Raw genomic sequence first — 25,662 nt, forward strand, 5'->3', positions numbered from 1 at the left:
ACGTTCCATTCAAAAACTTTCTACTGCCTCGGGGAGGGGCCTTGAAAGCGGAGGCTTGACTGCCCTTTGTGTCCATCCCAGTCCTAAGGGTTGGGTACCTTCAGTACCTACTAATGCCATCCTATAATTTTTCTATCTTAGTATGTAAATTCTAAGAATGACTAGATAAAATTTTGTTAAGGTTTTATTTATTGGAGAGAGAGAGAGAGAGAGCACAGTTGGGGCAGGTGGGGCAGAGGGAGAGGGAGCAGCAGACTCCCCACTGAGTAAGGCTTGGTCCCAGGACCCTGAGGTCATGACCTGAGCTGAAGGCAGACACTTAACTGACTGAGCTACTCAGGCGCCCCCTAAGAATGGCTATTCTAAAGAAATGACAAAAATCTGATCTAAATGCTGAACATATAGTTGACTGAAATGCATCCCAGAATCTAGGTGTGGTTTGTAGTCTCATTGTAAAACAGGTGCAGAGAACCTCTGCAGAAGTTAAGAGTAGCTCAGTAACATGTATTAAAGGCCTTCTAGGTGATAACCTAGGATACAAGAGTGAACAAAAGCAGGCACTGCTCCTGCCCTCATGGGTGCTCACAGTTGATGGAGAATCAAGCTGTAATCACACAAGTAAATATAAAATGGCAACTGTGTTAAATCCTATATAAAGGGATACGTAAAAGTGTATAATGGGTGAATTTGACTGCATTAAGAAAGTCAGGAAAGGCCTCCCTGCAGAGGTGATCCCTGAACTAAAATCTGAAGAAAGAGCAGGAGTTAATTAGGTGAAAGACAAAAGGAAGAACATTACAACCAGAAAGAGCAGTACATGCAAAGGCCCTGTGGTGACAGGGAGCCTGGCATACAGAGAGGAAGGCACTGGCCTAGAAGACATGATGCTTGGGTTCTGACATTAATTCTGTCACTTAAATGGGACACGGTTATTTTTCTCCCTTTCCTTACTATTCTCTCTGGAAGTAAGTCAACGTGCATAGCCCACACTTACCAGGGTGAGGAGTTACACTTCCTCCACCCCTGACGGGCAGAGTATCTACATAAAATATTTGGACACTTCTGCATAGGTTTGTTTCTACACCTCATTTATGTATTCAGTGATAAACATATCAGTATGGGCTCATGGATATTCATTTTATACTTTGGATTATAATCCAATACTACTTTATTTTATTGCTCAGACTGTTATGGCTTTGGCCATTGGGAGCTTCCCAGCTGTTCTGGGTTCTTGAGGGTACTTGGACAGAGTTGCTTTGATTTTGCCAAGCAGGCCTGAAATAGAGCTAAGGAAAGAAACATATTTCTCCCAGTGGGAAATGTCTTTGTCATAAAAGAGGCGTTTGAATGGGCAGCGGCTTGGTGACACCCTTGTGGAATCAGCACCTGTCCTGGCTGCCCTTTTTTTATAGTATGAGATGTCTTTATTTTTATTCACCCAGGAATGCCTTCACAGAGGAGGATTCGGAATTAGTCGTCAATTATATAGCAAAGAAGTCCTTCTGTCGGCGAGCCATTGAACTCACCTGTAAGTTAACATCCATTTCCCTTTTCTGGCAAAAGTTAAAGTGGTTGAAAGCAAAGAGAGAACAACGAATCAATCAACAGATTAATAACAAAAGCCAAAGGAGTCGAAGAATGGGTATTTTTAACGTGCAAAAGGTCTTCAAAAACCAGAAACCAGCAAGTAGCTAAGTCAGACGTTGCCATGTGCTCTGCTGTTGGCTGGTTTGCTGGAACTCTCGAGCGGGCCCTGAGGTGAAGTGGCCAGGGTTAAAGACTCCTAACACCACAAACAGGAATTCACCACAGTGATAGGAGAAGATGTGGTTAGAGGTCAGGGATTTAAAGAAGACAGCAAAGCAATTGACATAAATCTCTGAGCTTGTTTCCCGCTTTTCTGTGGCAACCAACTCAGAGAACAATTTTCCAACGTACTTTATAACAATTATGGTTTGAGTTTCGCTGAATCGAAGTGGAGCCTTCTAGTGTGAAGAGTGAGAATAAACGGACAGCTGTGTTCTTGAATAATTAAGAAACAGTGTAGAAAGTATGTGCAAATATTATCAAGTTCAAGCTTCTGGATGCTTGCCAAAACAACAACAACAAAACAAATACAAGTATGATAGAAAGCAGGGTGCTATGAAACAAAAACTTGTTCGAGGTAGAATGTTTTTCATTTTTATTTTTTTACTTTTCTTAACTGTGGCACAAACAGTCATTTGCCAAAGAGTTATTGAATTGGTTAATTCCTCTTATTGGTAACACTTATTGTCAGTGCTGCATATTGATAACCTTATTATAGAAGATCTTATTCTCCACTTTCCCGCAAGTACTCAACTTAGCACTTTTTATGTCATTGTAATGAGGATGGTAGCTTTTTCTCTCCGTGTTTCCTGCGGTTACTGGGACTCCTTCCCTAGGACAGGGGAGGTAAGCCGATGGCTCTTTTGTATACTATAGTTAGGGATAAAATAGCAAATACTGCGCTCGAAAGTACCTACTATCTTCCTTACTCCTTTAAATCAAGGGCAACCCCCCACCCCACACACACACACACACGAATCCGATTGCTGGTCGCTGCTACTGCGTGGTGGGAAGAGAAATATGGTTCTGATTTTCATAATCCTTCAGAATTAATCTTGCCCTGAAGAATTCATTTTCCTCACTTTAATCATAGTAGAATTAAGGGCGATATTTTATTACAGGCTTTTTGTGGGGGAGAGCCATGGGTACAAAATGGAGAAAATGTTTAGCTCTTTGATAGGGCTGTATATCCCATTTTAATTCTATTCAAATGAAAGAGAGCACACTGACAACTCTTAATACATACTCTGTCCCTCCTTTATAGTGCGTAGCTTGGGAGTCAGCGAGGAACTGCAAAATAAACTAGAAGATGTTGTGATTGACAGGAATCTATTAATTCTCGGAAAAATCCTGGGTGAAGGTGAGGAGTTTATTTCTTTTAAAATGTGAGGTAAGAAGGTAAGCCGTTTACTGTATTTTTTATATGTGTATTTATTATGTAAAGTACCATTTTGTGACTTTAAGTTACAATACAAACAGTTCTATTTTACAATTTGGTTTTTGAAACTCCGAATTGCCATATGAAAAGCACCTCTACAGTGCCTTGCACGGACAGTAGGCCCTTGAAAAATATTAATTCCCTTCCTTCATTGAAAAGCACGCAATCCAGGGACACCTGGGTGGCTCAGTCATTAAGCGTCTGCTTAACCTGAGCCAGGCTCAGGTCATGATCCCAGGGTCCTGGGATCGAGCCCCACATCGGGCTCCCTGCTCAGTGGGAAGCCTGCTTCTCCCTCTCCCGCTCCCCCTGCTTGTGTTCCCTCTCTCGCTGTGTCTCTCTCTGTCAAAGAAATAAAATCTTAAAAAAAAAAAAGAAAGAAAGAAAAGCACGCAATCCATTGGTCGGTTTCCTATATACTCTAAATACCTCTAATTCTTAAGTTTACTGTTTTGGGCACTTTCCTAATTAGTTAAATAGGAACAAAAGTGAAAATACATATTTAATTTGTCAAACTGATATTAGGATGAATGATAATGATATTTAGAATTTCTACTTTATAAATGTCGATAACATTTGCCATGTTGTTCTGTAAGTGTCTTGGATCAGTTATAATGCTTAATAAAATGATGGGCTGAGCCGAGCCTGAGCCAAGCAAGCTTGTGACAAGCAGGAGGCTAGTGTATGACCTGTGTCCCTGGTGTGCGAGCATGGGTGGCCCCAGCAGGCCCTGCCCGGCTGCCACATACTGGTCACTCTCCGGCCACATAAAAAAAAGCAGCTGGGGAACTGTAGCGTTTCTGTGGTCAGGGGAGATTCTGCACAATGTTGTCTTATACAGATGTTGTCTTATTTCACAGGAGAGTTTGGGTCTGTGATGGAAGGAAATCTTAAGCAGCAAGATGGGACCTCTCAGAAAGTGGCCGTGAAGACCATGAAGTGTGAGTTATCACTGATGAAACACCTTCCAGCCAGTGTGGGCAGCTGGGTCAGTAACCTGGTGCTCTCTAGGGCCAGTGAGGGGGTTCATGTGTCATGCTCTCAGTCACTGATGGGTCAGAAGGCCATCCAGAACACTGTGTGGTCACAGAGGGAAAGTGACCGTCAGGAGCTCTGCATATCTGCATGGTATATTCTTTACACTAGAGGAAGTTCCGTTTCTTATTTATACTACACCTCCCTCTCTGTCTCGTTCTCTCTCTCTCTCTCTCTCTCTCTCCCCCCCCTTCTCCCTTCACTCTCACCTAGTAAAGTGAATGACTCCAAAATAAGTCATGAGTTTCTGAGACAAGGCTGACCTGGTAGCCACCTCTGACCGCAAGGGTTGGCCTGGCTGATCTGGCCAGCTCGGTGGGATCACTTCTCACTTGAGGATGGTTGCATAGTCCTCAGGAAGCTGTGGGCTGCCTGGAAGGTACATTTCCCAGAGAGAGGAGAGATAGTTATGAAGATATTATGAAGAGCAGTGATCCCAAGCTGGAACCTCCAAGCAAGCTGGGAAGAGAGCCTGCAGCCGGGTCAGAAAGGGCCTTGTAAGTCGTCACAAAGAATCTGCTTTTATCCCACGAGTAGGAGAACACCAGTAAGAGTCTTAAGCAAATGAGGAACAAAAGCAGATCACATTCTAGAAAGTTGACTTTGGTGGCAGTGTAGAGGAGAATGAATTACAGCATTGACAAAAGTAAAGACAGATGCTGTTTGGGGCACTCCAGAATCTGTGCAGATGTCTATCTCGATAAGGAAACTAGGCTCAGAGACGGGGTGACTTGTCGAAGTCAGATAGCTTAAAAGGGAGAAGGTTGTGCTGGACTTTTTCATCACCACGCATTGACCAGGCTGCAGTGGCAGAACATGATCGCACGTTCAGCACTGTTCCTGCCCCTTGCGTTATTGTATCTGAACCTGGTCCATGTGAAGGCTCTTTCCATCGTCCCCATTTACCAGTGGAAGGTTTGGGGGGGATCTTGTAAAAGGGGCTAGGCCTGGAATCTGTTTCTTCTCTGGCCTTGGCCATGCTCTTCTTTGAATTAGAATCACTTGCCTAAGAATTGTATCTATGCTAATTATCAAAGATTGAAAGAATAGTCTCTGGCCTCTGCATCACAGGCTTATCCTCATTTGCCTAGGATGTTGGTCCCTTGGGGAGGGTGGGGTGGAGTTTGCAGGCATACCCTACCCTTTCTGTTCCACCCACCTAGTTGTCTTAGCAAAGATAATAGGTGAGGGCAAAGGTGGCAGACATTTTGCAGGTCTATATGATTTTTTACTTTTCTTAAATTCGCTTTAATAAGAAAATTAATATATACAAAGCCCACAGAATGTCCAGACCCTACGCTATATGCACGCACATGTGATTTCAGTCAATACTTAGTGTTATAGCAAATCCCTAATTCGTGCCTGGCTTTATGTTTGTTTTTCTTTGTTTTTCCTTGTTTCTTTGTTTCTAAAATACACATAACCTAAAATGTACCATCCTAACCATTTTTAAGAGCGTAGTTCAGCGGCATTGAGTTCATTCACACTGTTGTGCAACCATCACCACCATCCACCTCCAGGATTTTTTCATCTTGCAAAACTGAAACTCCATATGCATTAAACAACTTCCCATCTCCTCTGCCCCCACTTGCCCCTGGCTACCACCATCCCCCCTTTCTGTCTCTATGAATTTGACTTCTCTAATTACCTCGTAAAAGTGGAATCACACAGTACTTAATCCTCTTGTGACTGGCTTGCTTCCCCTAACATAATATAGAATTTTAGATGTCTCTCTCAAGTTGGTTTAATCCCAAAATGGTATGGTGTGGAAGTTAGAAAAGTATATCCAGTCCACAAGGCATGATTGAGCAACCAGCCTTGCAAGATTGAGAGAAGCATGTGTTCTTGCTTTTTTTAAGGCAAAAATAATTGCAACAGATCAGTTACATTTGACTTTCAGGGTTTTTTTTTTTTTTTAAGGAATATACTTTAATTTTTAGAGAAGTTTTAGGTTTCTAGAAAAATTGGGCAGAAAATACAGAGTTCCACATGCCCCTGTTCCCTATCATTAACGTCTTGCGTCCATGTGGTGCATTTTTTACAAGTGATACATCAGTAACCCATGTGATACGTTATTAACTGAAGTCCATAGGTTATATTAGCTTTCACCTTGTATTGAATATTCTATGGGTTTTGACAAATATAGTGTCCTATGTGCACCATTACAGTATCATGTGGAAGTTTCCCTGCCCTACATTTTCCCGTGTGCCATCTATCCATCCCTCCCCACCCACCCCTGCCTGATGACCACTCATCTGTTTATTGTTGTACTTTTGCCTTTTCCTGAATTTACTTTCAGAGAACAAAATTGCTCTTACCTCCTGAGTAAATTATCAGTGCCTACCATTTTCTATGCTCTCTTTTAGTGGACAACTTTTCTCAGCGAGAGATTGAGGAGTTCCTCAGTGAGGCCGCGTGCATGAAAGACTTCAACCACCCCAATGTCATCCGACTCCTAGGTACCTCAGAGAAATGCGGGACTGGGGGACAGGGGGGCTTGGCTAATCCACTCTGCACCAAAGGACAAGTCTCTGGGGCAGATAAGTTTATACTTTGTATGACCCCACAGTAATTGGTACCATTGAGTTTTTCACCCCAAAGACATCTTACAGTTACATTTTCTGAAGCTGATGGTAAAAATGGGCCTGCATTTCCTGGACACCCCAAGGGCCAGGAACATTTAGTGTCCACAGAGTTCTAAGTGACTGTGGGTGAAAATGGGGGACTGCACGTTACTCCAAGGCAAGACAAAAGCTTATGTTAAACCATGTTATAATTTTTATGGATTTAAGGTTATCCATGAATCAGATACCGGTAGGGTAAAGCTGTCAAAGTAGATACATTCCATAGATCATCTTTGAGAAACAATTTATTAATGTATTTTCAAGTACTGATTTCCTAGGATCTAATACTGCCTGTCATGGGACATGATTTAATAGAATTTGGTTTTGTGGCCCTGTAGCTATCAAGAGGTTACTATGTAAGTGCCACAGTTCCAACACGGAAGAGCGACCTAAACATAATTGAATATTCTGCTGACTTCTTTTTTTTCTGTCCTGTATCTTGATAAGTGCTAAATTCTTTGGGGAACTTTCAAAGTTTTATTACGATCAAAGCTGCAGAGAGATGTGAAAAATAATGATTGGTTATAAAATCATTTCAAAGAAACCGCTATTACTCCTTTGCAGCTATTGATTTCTGCAGACTTGGAGAACCATCGTGCTTTGCGATGGACGGGCCGTGATATGCAAGCACTTTGCCAGCCTGCCATCAGGTGACGGGCTCTGGTTCTAGCTTTTCATGATAAATGGTGTTTCCTGTGTATAACTGTTAAAATTTAGAGATGTGAATTTTACCTATTGGCCCTCAAAATTCTTTTAATAGTTTTGAGCATTTGATGGCACCGGGCTTTTTCACCTGATCAGGTACTTAACTATCCCATGAAATTAGTTTGCCCTTAAATTCTATTGCAGTCACTACCCCTCACTTAGGCTCAGTGTAACAAAAACTCCATGGGTGTCTAGATGGCTATACTGTGACAGATTAATTTTTGAGACCTCTCATGCAAAGATTGTTACTAATCTGAAAGAAAAAAATTACTAAGAAGTGGACCCAGCATGTGTTCCATATTCTAATACAGCTTGTGTGTGAGTTATGGGTATTTATTTTATTTTTTTTATTTGTTAATTTTTTAAGGAGGCCCCATGCCCAGCATGGAGCCCAACATGGGCCTTGAACTCATGACCCTGAGATCAAGACCTGAGCTGAGATCAGGAGTCAGACGCTTAACCAACAGAGCCACCCAGGCGCCCCATGTTTATTTTGTTTTTAACTGTTACCTCGAGAGCACATGGTTTCAATTTGGCCAGTGCTCCTGCAGTGCTTTTCTGATTACTGCTAACAAAGGGCTCTTTGTAACTTTCTCTGGTTTTAATTTCAGGTGTATGTATAGAAATGAGCTCTCAAGGCATCCCAAAGCCCATGGTGATTTTACCCTTCATGAAGTATGGGGATCTGCATACCTACTTACTCTATTCCCGACTAGAGACAGGACCCAAGGTAATTACCCAGTTGTCTTGTCTCTGAACAGTCCCGCAGGCTTCCGTGACAGGGCCTGGGAAACCTCAGCATCTAACCTTGAAAATAAAGGTGGGAGGGAGAGGACATTTGGCCTTTGTTCAGCACTCACTGTGTACCCTGGGGACACAGCAGGCCTGCTCATCACCTTATTTATTATTCCCATTTTAGCGGCGGTGGAGGGGGGTGGGGGAGAAGCCAGCTGGGCGCACAGTCTCATGGCTCAAGCCTCATTGCAATGGAGCCAGGTGGGCCCCACATGCTGACAGAATGGCCTCTTTCTTTCCAACTCATTCACTCTGAAATCCCTGGAAGCAGGATCCATTTCACCCAGAGGGAAGTTGTACTGAGCTGTTTTTCTGGACACTGAGCCTGAATATACTCTGTCCACCTTTCCGATTATCAAGAGCCCCTCCGTCCTCAGGATGGGAAAGCATGTTGTGAATTGGTGGGCCGGCATGCTTTCCTTCCAACAGTGCCCCTAGGAGGGGTGGTGACCCCATAGGGCAAACGCTGTCTGAATCCCACAGCACAGGGAAGCCCGACAAAAACAGGAGCTTAGACTGAAGCACCACGCCCACCAGCATGCGGCCACAGGTCCCATCCAGGTGACCGACCTGGGCCCCCAAGAAAGATGACTGACTGTGGGGCTTCATGAGGAAAGTCCTCATCCCAAGAGACAGATCTGCAGGAACAGCCATTTATCAAATTTGGCAAGGCACTTGAAAAACAAAAACAAAACCCTTAGACCCAATTTAGGGTAAACATTCCAGAACCTTCTTGTCTGTGTCCTGCTGACCCTGTGTGTTATGGATGTGAAAGGTTATTTTTTGCTTTCCTTTTCTTTTTCTTTTACTTGTTTTGTTATTCCCAGAAAGGTTTGTAAGTGATCTTTCCTTTTTCAGTTCCCCTTGGTTTCTGCTCAGATTTTTGTTCTCTTCCTCATGACTTCTTTAAGTGTTCCACCCACACAGTCACTAACCAGAGTTAGGAAATTGTAGCCACATCTCAGAGTTATTATAAAAATCACTGCGGCTCCTCTGAAGAGATGAAGGGCCTAATCCAAAGTAGGGGACTCAGCATGGCTGAGTGTTTTTCTTCCCTTTTTCCACCCAAAAGAAAGACGATAATATTTTAAGAAGCCTGGAAGAGAAAAAACAAACAAACAAACAAACTACAATTTCCAACATCTTAGCACAATCATTGGCACCTTCGGACATTCACATCCCAACTTTCATTCCATGCCTACGTGTTTCACAGACTGGTGCTCAGGAGGTATGCACCTATCTGCAGGCCGTCCACAGTGCTAACCTTTCTCAAGCACTTAGTAAAGGCTTTATTTTGCATATAGTCATGCAGTAATGGCGCAGCAGCCATAGGAAGTCCTTACTAATAGAATCACAGGTGAAGAAACTGAGGCACAGATCGGGCAATGGTGGAGGCAGGACTGGCCCCCAGGTTGCAGAGCCCCTGCCTTCGGCTCTTCTCTGATGGCCCCATCCCGTTGTGCACCCCACCCTGGCAGGGCAGCCTCCAGACAATTGGCTGTGAATGGCTGCATGCCATCCTCTTGAATGGATTTTGTTTCATATTGATGGGCAATTTCACTCCCATTTAGTTTTCTGGTATGTGGTATGATTTTTCTAATAATTTTTGGAAGGATGGGAATTTCATGTTGCATAAGAGTGAATTCTATAATAAAACAGTAAAAATATACAGGCCCATATTCAGGGCTGTTTGATGGCCAACAATCGTCTGTTTTTACTTGTGAAGTTCAACCTTCCTCTCTCGTATGGGCCCTTTGGAAATAGAGTAGCCTCTTATTGGACTTTTTTCCTGAATCATTGTGGAAGAGATAGAGACCATTTATAATCTTTATAAAAATCTTTTTAAAATTGTCATACATTGTTATTGACTCTTTTTTCCTTTTTGGTGTACAGTTCTATGAGTGTTAACACATAAATGGAATCATGTACCCATCATCATAGTCAGGATACAGAACAGTTTCATCACCCAAAAATACCTCTTCCTGCGACATCTTTGTAGTCCTGCTCTGCCGCATGGCTAACTCCTGGCAACCACTGATGTGTTCTCCATTACTATAGTTTTGTCTTTTTGAGAATGTTGCGTGAATGGAATCATACAGTTTGTAACTTTTTGGCTTCCTTTACTCAGCAGTATGCCTTTGAGATCCACTTAAGTTGTTGCCTGGATCAATAGTTCATTCCTTGTTTTATTGCTGTGTACCTTCTAGTGCATGGATGTACCAGTTTGCTTATCCATTCACCTGTGGAGGGACACATGGGTTGTTTCCAGTTTGGGGCAAGGATGAATGAAGCTGCTATAAAAAAATGACATACAGGTTTTTGAGTGAACATACTTCTTATTTCTCTAGGATAAAAACCCGGAAGTGAGATACTAGGTCATATGGAAAGTGTATGTTTAATTTTATAAGAAACTTCTAAACGATTTTCCAGAGTGGCCGTACTATTTTATGTTCCCACCAGCAGTGTATGAGAGATTCAGTTGCTCTGCATTCTTGTTAGCACTTGGTATTATCAGTAGTTTTTTGGTTTGGTTTGATTTGGTTATTAGCTGCTCTGATAGGTGGGTAGTGATACCTCATTGTGGCTTTTATTTACATTTCTCTAATGATTAAGGATGTTGAGCATCTTGTCTTGTGTTTATTTGCCATCTTTCTATCCTCTTTGGTGAGGGTCTGTTGAAGTCTTCTGTTTATTTTTTAATTGGGTTGTTGTTTTTCTTATTATTGAGTTTTGAGAGCGCTTTATATATTCTAGATACAGTACCTTTCTTGGATATGCAATTTGCCAAGATTTCGTAGCTTGTCTTTGTGTTATCTCTTTTTTTTTGTCTTCATATTCTCTTAATGTGAGTAAAAATATTTAACTTTTGCTGAGTGCAATTCATCAGTTTTTTTCTTTCATGGATCATGTTTTTGCTGTCATGTCTAAGAACTCTTTGCCTAAACCCAGATAAAAAAATTTTTCTCCTACGTTATCTTCTAAAAATTTTGTGATTTTTTTTTTTACGTGCTACGTTTAAATCTGTGATCCATTTTTAATTAATTTTTATATAAGGTGTGACATTTGGCTTAAGGTTCGCTTTTATTTTTCATATAGATGACCAGTATCATTTGTGAAAAGACTGTCATTAATCTATTGAATTCTCATTTTTGTCAGAAATGAATTAGCTGTGTAAGTGTGGGTCTATTTCTGAGTTCTCCATTCTGTTCTGTTAAACTATGTGCCCATAGTTTCGCATCTTTGTCAGAAATGAATTGGCTGTGTACGTGTGGGTCTATTTCTGAGTTCTCTATTCCGTTCTGTTAAACTATGTGCCCATTCTTTGCCCCTCCCACATTGTCTTGATTACTGTGACTTCATTGGAGCATTTGAGTTGGGTTTTATATTACACGCAATGGAAACCATCTGATCTGTTACAGAGCCCAACTTATCTTTCCTGCTTTATCACCCCATTCTCTCTGCCTCTTTGCTTTTGACCCATGAGACAACCTCCTTTTCCTAAAACACATGTGTGCTCTCAGATCACTAGGTCTTTGCTCATTCTGATCATTCTGATCGTGGCCATGTATTTCCTCTTAATCGGCCATTTTATTCCTTTCTGTCTTTTAAGGACAGCCACAATGACAGTGTAGAATATTTTTTAAATTTTTGCATGAGAATCCATTTCTTTGCTGAGCTTCTGGAGCAGGTTGCTCTTATCTCTGCTTGATGCGTATGTTCTTATAGCCTGCCTCCCTTTGGTGTGTCCACCCCCACGAGAACTGGGGTCCTGTCCTGTCATCTGCCTGTCTGCCCTGCACACCTCCAGACGTACTATTCACATGGAAGACGGAGTGGCGCTTGGGGCCCAGCACCCAGGCCCTCCTGGGGGAGCCCATCTGCATAACTGAGACGTGGTCTTGGTCCACACTAGCAGGAGCAGAAGGATCTCAACACAAGGAAGCCCAGAGGTAGGACAGCTGCGGTGTTGGTCAGTTCTCAACTCAACAACATCATCCCGTGTCCACAACTGTTCCATCTTTCTGCTTTTTCAGCTGCAGCTGCCCCTCCACATGTCTGATGGTGGCAACTCCTCCAGGCATGACATCCCCATCCACCAGCCTCCAGAGACAAAAAGAGAAGTCTGTGTTCTCTCTTTCCCCTTCCGTCTCCCTCTCTTTTCCTGGAACAAGAATTGTTTTTTTTTTTTCCATAACACCTTTACTGAGATATAATTCAAACACCATACAGCTCTGTTATTTAAAGTGTACAACTCAGTGGTATTTGGTATGCTCAGAGTTTCGCAGCCATCACCACAATAAATTGTAGAGCCTTTTCATCACCTAACAAAAAGTCCCATACCCTTTACCAGTCACTTCCCAGTCTCCCCTCCCCACCATGTTCCTAGCTCTAAGCAACCTTTCTTTTTTTTAAAGTTTTATTGTTTTATTTAAATTCAATTAGTGGACATACAGTGTATTATTAGTTTCAGAGGTAGAGTTCAATGATTCATCAGTTGCATATAACACCCAGTGCTCATCACATGTTGCCCCTTAATGCCCATCACCCACTTACCCCATCCTCCCCCCCCCCCCCCCCTCCAGCAACCCTCAGTTTAAGCAACCTGCTTTCTGTCTCTCTCTTGTTACCTACTTTGGAAATTTCAGATCAGTGGAATCATAGTCTGTGGTCTGTTGTATCTGGCTTCTTTCACTGAGCATGTTTTTGAAGTTCATCCATGTTGTAGCTTCTATCAGCACTTCATTACTTTTTGAGACCAGATAATACTCCACTGTATTGATATATTATGTTTCATTTATCTCTTGATCTATTAATGGACTTTCGGGTTGTTGCCACTCTTTGGCTTTTATGAATAATTCTAAGAATTTTATACTTGAGCTCTTGCATTAGGTCGTTGATCCATTTTGAGTTAATTTCGTGTATGATTTCAGGGTGGGGTCCACTTTCATTCTCTTGCATATCCCACTCACTGGTCCAGTTCTTTTCCCTACTGAATGATCTTGGCACTCTGTTCAAGGTCATTTGACAATATAGTTATGGGTTTATTTCTAGACCCTCAATTCTGTTTCATTAATCTGTGTGTCTATCATTATGCTGGTACCACAGTATCTTGATTATAGTTGCTTTCTAGTAAATTTTGAAATTAGTAAATGTGAGGCTTCCAGTTTTGGTCTTCTTATTCAAGCTTGTTCTGGATATTCTGAGTTCTTGAATTTTCGTATGAATTTTAGGATCAGCTTGTCAATTTCTACAAAGAAGCCAGCTGGGATTCTGATAGGGCTTATGTTAAATCTGGAGATCAACTTGGGGAATATTGCTATCATAACAATATTAGGTTCTTCTGATCCATGAACACGGGTTATCTTTCTATTTATTTAGATCTACTTTAATTGCAATGTTTCATAATTGTCAGAGTATAAGTTTTGCATTTCTCTTGTTAAATTTATTTCTAAGTATTTCATTTTTAATTCTTTTTAGATGAAATTATTTTCTTAATTTTATTTTCGGATTGATCATCACTAAGTGTATAGAAATACAATTAATTTTTGTATCTTAATCTTGTATCCTGTAACCTTGTTGAATTCATTTCTTAGTTCTACCACACAATTATCTTTTAAATTACTTTTGGTCACAATCTGCAAGAATAACATAAATGTTCTTGGGAAAAATAACGCAAATGAATAGTGCCTAATATGCACTACACCTTCACAATGTCGGGAGGATTTTTATATTCTTTAGCACCCAAATCCTTTCCTGGAAACTGTCATCCAGGAAATCAAATGCCTCAAATATACAGAACAGAGGCATAAGAATTTCCTGCCTGATTTGTTGACATTTTTTTGTTTACTTGTTTTTAACAAGTAAACAAAAGGGTGATTTTTGTTTAGTAAGGGTAAAGGTAAAGGGTAAAGTAAGGGTAAAGGATAATTAAAGCATTTTCTTATATAGACCATGTAATTAACATATATCTTAGCTGGGAAATGTAAATCATTAAGAATTCAGTGTCTTCGTGAACACCACTTTGGAAGACCCATGTTCCATAGAGAATAAGCCATGACAAATCCAATGCCCTTGGAGAGAGCCTGTCATGGATGGACCCATTCATGACTGCCAGGAACTTGTGGTAAACCCTTTTCTTCAGAGCCCTTGCTGTGCTAAAATGTTTAGTTACAACACAGCTCTTCATCAGTCATCCCCTTGTCTTCAGTTCCGACGGGGCAGTTGCTCTCACCTAGCCGTCTGGTCTGATTTGTACAGCGTAGACTGTTGACTCTTACAGAGAGGCTCTAGGAAAACAAAAATAAAATCCCTGAATACCTCCTTGTGGTCCTTTGGTCCTGTAATAAGGGGCCAAGACTGTCCTAATTTCTGTCTGAAAGAAACGTGTCTTTCCAAGCATCTCAAAATAAGATGATCGCATATACGTGCATGACTGGAGTGGGCTGAGTGGGCTTTCTGTCCGTGCCCCGCCCCTCTTTTCCTCTCCTTTCCCAGCACGGGTGCTTTGTCCCCCTGCCACTCCAAAGAACACAAAGGATCCCATTTGACCTCCTAACTTGCAAAAAGAATGTTATTTACCATCAATATTTTTAAAGACAGGGAGAATGTGTAATCTGCTGGGAAATTTTGTGGTTTGTTGTTGTTTTTATTCCTTTTTAAAAAACTTGTGAGATGGGCGCCTGGGTGGCTCAGTTGGTTGAGCAACTGCCTTCGGCTCAGGTCATGATCATCCTGGAGTCCTGGGATCGAGTCCCACATCGGGCTCCCTGCTCGGCGGGGAGTCTGCTTCTCCCTCTGACCCTCTTCCCTCTCGTGCTCTCTATCTCTCATTCTCTCTCTCTCAAATAAATAAATAAAATCTTAAAAAAAAAACAAAACTGGAAAGCCAAATATATTAAAAAAAAAAAACAACTTGTGAGATGAGTGATACGGAAGTGAAAGGTTTGTTTCCTTGTTTCAAGACCCATCTTTTAAGAAATACAAACACTAAACAAACAAACAAACACAAAAACACCCTCTCTGTTTATATAACTCTCCAAATAGCAATAACTCTCCAAGTTTAACTTTTAAAACATATTTTGTCTTCTTGTTTCTCCTCCCCTCCCCAGCATATTCCTCTGCAGACACTACTGAAGTTCATGGTAGACATCGCCCAGGGAATGGAGTATCTGAGCAACAGGAATTTTCTTCATCGTGATTTAGCTGCTCGAAATTGCATGTAAGAGTCCTGGCCCAACCTGGGAGGGCTTAGACCTCACCATGTGAGATATGTGAGGGGCCGGGTAAGAATAGGGGGTGGCCTGTTGCTGTTAAAACATGGAGGGGAGGCAGGTTTGGGAGGGGAGCATGTGGCTGGCTCTGGAGATGGGATTTCTCTGGCTCTGATGTGTGACTGGGTCTCTTCACAACGTCTGCCCCCACGAGTCTGGTTGGCTTCCAGAACATTCTCCTGTGACTCTTTTTTTATTTTCACCCTCTCAGCTTGGAGAGCTGGGGATGATCTTTGTGACCCTTCCCCTTTGCCATCGGCTAGCTTTGGACCCAGAGTTATATATGTAAGTCAGCTAGTCATGGGGGCAGTAAGGAAAATCGTAAGGGGTTTGTCTGTCAGGCTTTGAGATCCTGCCTTGTGAGTGTGTACTGTGGAACTACATGGAGGCTTTCCTCTTGCAGCAGAGGGACAAGGACTTCTACAAGAACTCTGTCCTCAAGCTCCCCCCTCTCTCCATCCTGCTCCAGCAGGACCATTGTCTGCTCTAAATCTTCAAAAACAATAATCAGTTCTCGATTTTAGGTTTATTATTGCAACAAGAGAGAGTGTTCCTTAAATGTATTGCTGTTACTGTTTTTCTTGGTTGGAGATGTGACCATAGGGGCTGGACCCCTACCACTTATACCTCATTTTTAAAATCCAGAAGGGTCTTGTTTGTTTGCTGTGGTGGTGGCTTTTTTCTTTTTAAGATTTTATGTATTTATCTGACAGAGAGAGCATAAGCAGGGGGAGCGGCAAGCAGAGAGAGAGGGAGAAGCAGACTCCCCGCTGAGCAGGGAGCCCGGTGCGGGGCTCGAACCCAGGACCCAGGGATCATGACCTGAGCCAAAGGCAGATGCTTAACGAACTGAGCCACCCAAGCGCCCCTTGTTTGTTTTTATTTAAGTAATGTTTCTACCATGGAAAGAGAATCATGAAAACCTCTCTCTGCCCTTATATTTCCTTCATGTTTTTCCCATCAGGTAGGATGACCAGCTGTCTACTTTGCCTGGGACTGAGGGATTTCCCAGGATGGGGAACTTTTCAGTTTTAAAATTAAGCCAGTGTCAGACAGACAGGAACAAGGCAGTCATCCCGCCTCCAGACCATTCATTTCTCCTCTGTTCTCCTTCTAGTCTAGGATCTGCTTTAACAGCCTGGGCTATAACTGCAACTGTACCCCTCTCATTTTCCAGTTAATTCCTCAAGTACCACCTGGCTATCTTAACAGGAAGTCCAGGGTCCCCCTCTTACAGCCTGTACTTCCCCACCTCCCCCAAACTGGCAGGAGCCAATGCTGCTTCCAGACACGAGGCAGGAAGGCTACTGGGTGCTGAACGAGTCCACTGGAGGGCCCTGGATTTGGGCTGCAGCTCCTCCTCCTCCTGTGCAGCATCTCTTCCCTCCAGGCGGCCCTGCCCTCTGTGCACAGGTGCCCTTGCTGCTCCAGATCCCCACACGAACCACAGCGTGCAAGGTTATAACTCCCTGTCACCTGCTCTGTCATTGGTCCCAAAGCAGGACCCTCACAGGCAGATGGGGTCTCTATCTTTTGGTTACTTAGCATGAATGTTTTCAACTGCGTCTGATGCAGACCTGTGATTTAGGCTTTGCCTCTAAATGTCACTGAGGACGTGAACTTGCTCTCTGTAGGTTACGAGATGATATGACTGTCTGTGTCGCGGACTTCGGCCTCTCTAAAAAGATTTACAGTGGTGATTACTACCGCCAAGGCCGCATCGCTAAGATGCCTGTCAAGTGGATCGCCATAGAGAGTCTTGCGGACCGAGTTTACACAAGTAAAAGTGACGTGGTATGTGCAGGACTTTGATTTGGACTCCCACACTGCAAAGACGAAGGCACACCGGAAGAAGTGACTTAAGCTGTTGTTGCACGACATGTTACTCTCTGATAAACTGAGGATTGGGAGCATGTTCACACCTTTTATTTAGCACTAGATTCTTTAATTCCAGTGAACACTAGATTCTGCTGAAGTCGTTTGACATTCAGAAGATCTGTTTTTGCATAGGCCTTTCATTTATTCCCATCTTTTTTTTTTTTTGCTACAATATAGTGACTTCTTGCCCACAACTAAGATATTCACATTAAATTGAATGAGTTCGTCCAATGGCTCTATATAAAAGGTGCTGTGTAATTAAACCCTTACCCAGAGATGGGGAAAAGCAGAGACTTGACAGCAGCAGGGGAACCGAGCATTACACAGAGCACTGACACGCGGAGAGAAGGCTATATCCGCCTTTGTCAGATTTCCCGGAACAGCCTCGGTACACCCGGGGAAGTGTGGCTCTCTGACCCCCTCGTTATTGCAGCACTGGGAGAGCAGCGTGTCTCAGGCATAATTGTCAGCTTTGTGCACCCTCATCGGGCTTTAAGGAAATGACCTTTCTTTTTTTTTTTTTAATTTTATTATGTTAATCACCATACATTACATCATTAGTTTTTGATGGAGTGTTCCATGATTCATTGTTTGTGTATAACACCCAGTGCTCCATGCAGTACGTGCCCTCTTTAATACCCATCACCAGGCTAACCCATCCCCCCCCCTCCCCTCTAGAACCCTCAGTTTGTTTCTCAGAGTCCGTAGTCTCTCATGGTTCAGGAAATGACCTTTCTAAATGAAAAAGTCCATTCAGCCTTTCTGAAAAGACTTGCATCCTGACTTGTTGCTTTGTTCCCAGTGGGCATTTGGCGTGACCATGTGGGAGATAGCAACACGGGGAATGACTCCCTACCCGGGAGTCCAGAACCACGAAATGTACGACTATCTTCTCCACGGCCACAGGCTGAAGCAGCCCGAGGACTGCCTGGATGAACTGTGAGTGAACGTCTCCGTGTCACTGGGTGCTCTGCACGGGCCAGTCAGCTGGCCCTGCGCAGACCTGGGGACACACGGCCGCTCAGCGGGAGGGGTCGTGCTTAGCCAGATAGCTGTATGTGGGAGGTGGCACGCAGACGTCCCAGGCCACAAGCCTTTCTTGGTGTGGGAGCTGGTGTGTGCGTATCTCCAGCGAGCCTGCATGTGTCCTGATGTTCCATAAGCACCTCTAGGAGACCTACCCTATAGACAAACAGGTTGACTCTACCATACATGAGGGACTTGAATGATTACCTGCCCTCTTCCTGCTGCAGTTCTCTTTCTAGACAACATAAAACAATATAAAATCACAATAATATCTGCAGTGGGGAAATCTGGAGATAGAAGCCAGTGACGCTGAGGTCAGCCTAGTCCTCGGAATTGCTGGGAGATATTCTAGCAGTGTGATCCGTCGGCCCTCTGCAGAGACAATGACTCTGTTGGTACAAAACGGGCCTAGAAATGTATGTGTTAAAACCCTCCCTGGGAGACTGTGTGCTCAGCAAGCGAGAGAGCCCCCAGCTCCAAGCGTGCAGGACCACAGTGACACCTGTCCCCACAGGCCCTCTCTCTTCGGGGCGGGCCATATGGGAAGAGGCCCAGGACTTGCAGTCAGACTGGCCTCTGCCTCCCAACCAGCCACGTGTGTGGCCATCAAAACTGACAGGACCTCTCTGTGCCTCATTATTAACCACACGCAAAAAAAGTAGAGTCCCATCCTCAGAAAGGGATTGGGAAGAAAAGTTAAAGAAGAGAACCGGTAGATGGGCGCCTGGGTGGCTCAGTTGGTTAAGCGACTGCCTTCGGCTCAGGTCATGATCCTGGAGTCCCGGGATCGAGTCCCGCATCGGGCTCCCTGCTCAGCAGGGAGTCTGCTTCTCCATCTGACCCTCTTCCCTCTCATGCTTTCTATCTCTCATTCTCTCTCTCTCTCTCAAATAAATAAATAAAATCTTTAAAAAAAAAAAAAAAAAAGAAGAAGAGAACCGGTAGAATGCTCAGCCTCTGGGAGTGATTAGTAGCATCATTCCACATTGATGTCCCCCAAACACCTTGCTGACCTTTTTGAACCTTCCTGATGGAAGTCACAGGAGTCCTGAGCTTAGAGAGGGCATTTCACCATATTTAGCAAGAATGTTTCAGGACTGTGGGCCTGCACGGCTGTCTTGAAATGCCATGATGGGGCTCTGGTGTGAGGAGGCACGTGTGGGACACCCCCCTACACACACACACACACACACACACACACTCTCTCTCTCTCTCTCTCTCTCTCTCTCTCTGGCCCTGCTTCTACACATGGGTGAGAAGACCTAGGTCAGCATGCAGGCCTCCCAGATCCTGTCCAAGCCAAGCAGAAGGAAACTTTATTGATCAGAGCCTCACCCTGCTTGGTGGTGGTGGTGTTGGTTATTGTGGTTGTAAATATATAACATGAAGAACAGACACAAAAAACATAAGTCCTTTAGAAATATCATGAAATTCTAATTAGATTTGGGGTTTTATGGTAGTTTTTAAAGGGACCACATTAATGACATGTTTGCTTCTGAAAATGAGGAACCAGTTGCAACCAGACAATATTGAATGAAGAGTTTTGTTGCCGTTTCTTCTTAGCTTCTCTTGTGCGCCAGAAGAAGTTGGCACTTGCAGCGATTATCTGGGGTCTTAGCAAGGTCTAAGCTGTGTCACATGGTGGTTTTGAGACATTTCACATAGAGCCAAGCAGGGAATGCTGAGTTGGTGGGAAGTTTTAGGTGAAAGAGTCACAGATGCTCTGTGTCAGGGAAGTCAGGCGAAGCAGACGGGTCCACGGTCCCCACGCTACAGGCTTGCAGGGGCTCTGGTCAACCAGACCCTCTTCCCACATCCCCCCCTCAAATCTGGATGATGGAGAACAGTGTCTCCCAAAGAAGCCTCGGTGTTTACATATCTGTGCATTTTCTTTTTAAAAATGAGACAGATACTTCTGAGCTTCCCCTCCGTGTTTGCTGTCCAACCTTAGTTGAGATGAGTTCACTCCTGTGTTGAGTTGCCCCTCGGTCTCTTTAAACGCAACTCTAAGGACTATCACGATGTAAGGAGCAGAGTACACTCTGTGCCCTGCTCTCCCATCCTGCCCTCCGAGGACCACCTCCTTCTCCCAGCATCAGCCCAGGCTGCAGGCCCTACTCCCCGTCGCCCAAGAGGCCACACGGTGTGATGCCCCTGTCACCTACATGGGACGTTTCCTTAGCTGAGTTCACCGCGTCCTGGCTGCAGAACACCCCCTACCAGCTGGTCGCTATGGTTCACGACACTGGTGCTGATTGCGCTCGTGGTCCAGCGTGACACCAGGGAGCTGCCTTGTTCTTCCTTTATCCCTCTGAGTCCTATCAGCCAGCACATGTCCTTCAGAGGCCCCCTCCCCTCCTTCCTGCCCCTAAGACCCTCAAACCATGGAAGCGCAGGGCTGGACGGGGCCTGGGGCCATCGACTTCCACTTTCTCATCACATATGTGGAAACAGTGGCACAGTGACCTTGCGGTGTATGTGAGTGATACGCGGGTCAGGGTCCTTGTTGTTTCCCGTGGAATAGTGCAGGCCCTTCTATCTCCCATCTCATTTTTCTCCTTAACCCCAGGCTCCTAACACATTCTTTGGGTGGCAACCAAAGCGATCTTTCTGAAATTAGTCTGATGGTGGATGCCCTAAACATAATCTCTCTGTGGTTCCCCATTGCCCATAGGGCAAAACCCAAACCCACTATGGTCTGACCCATGGCAGGCAGGGGGGCTGAATGGTTAAGAATGTGATGCTAGACATTCCTTTGCCAGGTACAAAGCATGTGCTTGACAGATACGGATGAATTCACCCATTTATAAATTTTATACATTTGTATGGTTGCATCTTTTTAAACTCCTTTTTTAAATAGTGGTAAAATACATGTAACATAACCATTTATAAGTGGCTCAGTAGCGTTAAGTGCTTTCACTTTGTTGTCCACCCATCACTACTCTCCATCTCCAGGATTCTTTTCATCTTTTGAAACTGAAAATCTATACCCATGAAGCAACTCCCCATTCTCCCCTGCCTTCAGCCCCTGGCAACTGATAGGATTATCTCTTTTATAAAATCTAAAGAGAAAAACAAAAATGACCAATTTACAAAGGCAACTACAAAACCTGTTGTTTTCTTTCTACCCCTAAAATTGAAATTATTAAACCTCATAGCCCCCTTTTACGCTCCAGGCCCTCTTGCTCCTCTTCTTGGTCCGCTACTATGGCATCACCCTTTGCGGGGGACGGGGAGCAGCTTAGACAATATACATGCTCCCATGTCTGTAAAAGCCATGTTCATATTTTTAAGTACTTCACAAAGTACTGAAAGTAAAAAACGTAAATAAGTTTCGGGATGCCTGGGTGGCTCAGTCAGTTAACCATCTGCCTTTGGCTCAGGTCATGATCCCAGGGTCCTGGGATCGAGCCCCACATCAGGCTCCCTGCTCAGTGGGGAGCCTGCTTCTCCCTCTGCCTCTTACCCTACTCATGCTCTCTCTCTCTCTCGCTCTCTCTCTCAAATAAATAACTAAAATCCTAAAAATAAATAAATAAGTTTCAAAGTGATTTTGCTACTTTGCTACATGAGAAAATGATAGGTTATTCAAATGCTTTCTCCTAAGACCCGGAAAAATTCAAAGTAAGTTAAATAACACAGCCCCTTGATGAAGTATTGGAAAGAAGAGTGTGTCTCTAAGGATAGAATTCCTCAAAGCTCATCTCAGAGTGCCAACAATCAAGGCTTTGTGGGGGGAAAAAGGAAGTCATGCAAATTGATTTATACCACAAAAACCATGAAAATGGAAACAAAAACTGTCAAGTCTAAGTGGCCATCTATTAAAGGTAAAAACGGGGAGAGTACAAAGCACTCCGAAGCCTGATGTCCAGGTGAGAATCAGGATTCTCAGATGGGGGAATATGCCCCTGCTGTAACCTCAGTGTCCTGTGTTCATGGCCGGCCCCTTCGTAGGCCTAGCGCTTTGCAAATCTCTACCTCCCAGAAGCATGTGCAAGTGTTGATAAGGGCTGCAAAAGTAAACAGGTGAAAAGATATGAGATCTGCCCGTGTGTGAAGTACCACATGCTAGCAGAATTAGCCAAAGGATCTACATCACGTGTTCAATGTAAATACAGGAATTACGTATTTATGTTCATAGGATCGTGTCCACTCCGTGTGTCAGATGATTTAAATTTGGGTTTTTTTCGTATCCAGTGACACAAATATCAAGTTCTCAAAACAGGACAGAATCAAAATGAAATGATGGTATAATTCACTCTTCATCTCCAGCCAGTAGTTCCTAATTCAGTCATCTGTTTGGTTGTGCTCATAATTCTTTTTTTTTTAAGATTTTATTTATTTATTCATGAGAGACAGAGAGGCAGAGGGAGAAGCAGGCTCCCAAGGAGCAGGGACCCCGATGCGGGACTTGATTCCAGGACCCTGGGATCATGACCTGAGCCGAAGGCAGACGCTTAACCGTCTGAGCCACCCAGGCGCCCTGTGCTCATAATTCTTAATTCTTTCAGACACGGGGAATGAAGAAGCTACCCGGAAGAGAGCATTGTCTGTACAGAACACAGCAGAGGGGTCATGAGCCCCTGGGAGTAGGAGTTGTCCAGGTGGAGTCCGGTTCCCCTACTGACCACACAGCCGTGGTGGCATCTTAACATCCCTGAGTCCACTCTTGTTTTTATTGCAAAGTAACAATGACCCAGGGCTGTTGAGAAGATAAATGCAGTGACACACACAGAACACCTAGCCCTGTGAGGTACACATTCTTCACCTCTTTAGCCCCTGCCCCAGGGCCCTGCTAACTCAGTTCTCCTGGTGGCAATCCCAATTTGATGATATGGAACTGGGATCAGCCCGCTTTTTCTGTAAGGTGCCAAATAATAAGTATTTTTGGTTTTGCAGGCCAGGTGGTTCTGCAGCAATAACGCAATTCTGCCACCGTAGCAGAGTAGACAATATGTCAACATATTGTACATAAATGTGGCTGTGTTCCAGTAAACTTTATTTACAAAACAAACAGTGGGCTGGACGTGGCCCGTGGGCCATAGAGTTTGCCAACCTCTAGCATGAAGGAAGGACCTGAAATACTCCTACTTTACAACGTTAGATGTAATTGCCACGTATGTTCTGTATTCCTCCTGGAGACAGAGAATCACTTATTACATACCCATGGGACATTTATACAAGTTGAACAAAATATTATGCCACAAGGCAAACCCCAGTAATTTCCCAGAAGTCGAATTAGTGTGGATTAAAATGTGCCAGAATCAAAGGACAGGTGAAGACAAGCTGTGGATCTGCACTCAGGGCTCTGGGTGCTGGACCGAGAAATAACTTACGCTTCTGTATACTTGTAGGTATGAAATAATGCACTCTTGCTGGAGAGCTGAACCCTTGGACCGACCTACGTTTTCCATGTTGAGGCTGCAGCTAGAAAAGCTCTTGGAAAGTTTGCCTGAAGTTCAGGACAAAGCTGATGTCATTTACATCAACACACAGTTTCCCGAGAGCTGTGAGGACCCTGGAGAGGGCCCCGCACTTGCTCAGCTAGACATGAATATTGATCTTGACTCTGTCATTGGTTCTTGTACTCCCAGCACTGCCGTCAGCGTGGTCACAGCAGAAGTTCACGAGAACAGACCTCACGAGGAAAGGTACATCTTGAATGGGAGCAATGAGGAATGGGGAGATCTGGCGTCTGCTGCCCCGGGAAAGAACTGTGTTTTACCAGAGGACAGACTTGTAAAAAATGGAGTCTCCTGGTCCCAATCCAGCATGCTGCCCTTGGGGAGCCCATCACCAGATGGACTTTTATGTACCGACGACTCATCAGAAGACTCAGAAGTCCTCATATGAGGAGAGCTGAGAGACATTCCCAACTCAAGGAAATTCCTCTGCTTTAGGAGATTCCCTGCACATTCCATGTTTTCGGAATTTGTCTTCCTTTCCCAATCAAATGCCATGGCTGTAAAGCACCAGGTGAATGTTGTCAAGTAAGTCATCATGAAAAATACATAATATATATTTATTTAAAGAGAAAATACATATATATGTATATGCTAGAAAGAGACAAAAGATCTATTTTAATAAAAGATGACTTATTTCATGTTGCTTCCCTTGCAGATCCCACATTTACTCTTTAACAGCCTCATCTCTACAGATGAGTTAACATCTCTGATGTTAACATTTGCACAGAGTCAGTGTTATTTTTTTAAAGTCTTTTTCTTTTTCATTACCATTAAGTGTAAAAATAATTTGTAAAATGAAATGCTGTATTTGACTTTGCTTCTGGCCTTATGAAAAATCTGATATTCTTACATGAATCACCTATTTTATAAGAAAGATTTATTTAATACTTAAAGTTTTATAACTGATTAATTCTTTGATAGGACTTCCTAATAAAAAATGAACGAGAAAGGATGTGTCATACTTACTTGGAAAGACAGTGGTCACTGACCAGCAGCCTCCACACCTTTGCGAAAGGAATTCCCTTAATGCCTGGCCCTCGATGCAATCGCTTTGACTGATCTTGGCATTGTTCTATCAGGAGATGGAAAAACCACTCCAGAGTCCAAAAATGAAGAACAAAAAATATTGAAAAGTACAGTCTGGGTGGAAAGATTTAAAATACCTTGTAGAAGAGAGTCTGACAGGTGGAGTGCTTTTCTGTTTGGGAGTCACAACTTGCGGGCGGTAGACGTGGGCAGTGGGCAAGGTCCATCCTGGCTTAGAACTCAGCACCTCTGAGTTCACATCCAGGCTCTGTTACGTCTTGGCAGCCATTGTTCTTTGAGCACTTGCTGTGTTTCAAGCACTTTCCGTGAACTGCCCTATTTAATCTGTATATCACTACCATGGGTACCAATGCCATCATCATGTATGGGCCAGGAAACCGAGGCTGGAGATGTTGAGTAACCTGCTATGGCCCACATCTAGAGAGGGGTGCAGCCAGAATTTCAGAACCAAGTAATCTGATTCTGGCTGGCTCTGCATGTGATTTAGGGTTGGCTCCAGAGCCTCTCGACCTTTTAATTTTATCGAATAAACACATAGGTAGCACGTAGTTGGCCACACGTAGCACTCATTTCATCCTAATAACAACCTCAGCAGGTAGGTACTACTATTATCTCCACTTCTCAGATGGGTGGGCTGAGGCAGGGAGACCCTGACTTACTCTGCCGGTGAAGGCAGTAGACCGATGCAGTGTAAGCATTAAAATCCCTCGGGCCTGTTGCTCCCCACTTGTGAGGAGTCTCAGCCAAGCAACCGCAGCCTGTGAGCATCCGTGTGTGCACTGGGCCCAGAG

General features: G+C 43.7%; 1 protein-coding gene across 1 annotated transcript in view; it reads left to right on the plus strand.

Moving 5' to 3' along the window:
* MERTK (MER proto-oncogene, tyrosine kinase) overlaps nucleotides 1–24,466 on the plus strand; it is a 99,258-nt gene extending 74,792 nt beyond the window's left edge. Inside the window, exons 11-19 of the mRNA XM_025868190.2 lie at nucleotides 1,443–1,528; nucleotides 2,852–2,947; nucleotides 3,886–3,966; nucleotides 6,427–6,519; nucleotides 8,001–8,119; nucleotides 15,294–15,403; nucleotides 17,090–17,249; nucleotides 18,136–18,272; nucleotides 23,714–24,466. Coding sequence (XP_025723975.1) covers nucleotides 1,443–1,528; nucleotides 2,852–2,947; nucleotides 3,886–3,966; nucleotides 6,427–6,519; nucleotides 8,001–8,119; nucleotides 15,294–15,403; nucleotides 17,090–17,249; nucleotides 18,136–18,272; nucleotides 23,714–24,212 — 1,381 coding nt within the window. The 3' untranslated portion in view covers nucleotides 24,213–24,466. The remainder of the gene's footprint in view (nucleotides 1–1,442; nucleotides 1,529–2,851; nucleotides 2,948–3,885; nucleotides 3,967–6,426; nucleotides 6,520–8,000; nucleotides 8,120–15,293; nucleotides 15,404–17,089; nucleotides 17,250–18,135; nucleotides 18,273–23,713) is intronic.
* The last annotated feature ends 1,196 nt before the right edge of the window (nucleotides 24,467–25,662 follow it).

This window comes from Callorhinus ursinus, unplaced genomic scaffold (genome assembly GCF_003265705.2).
Source record: "Callorhinus ursinus isolate GAN/ISIS: 27379988/994484 unplaced genomic scaffold, GSC_fseal_2.0 scaffold10, whole genome shotgun sequence".
Taxonomy (NCBI): domain Eukaryota; kingdom Metazoa; phylum Chordata; class Mammalia; order Carnivora; family Otariidae; genus Callorhinus; species Callorhinus ursinus.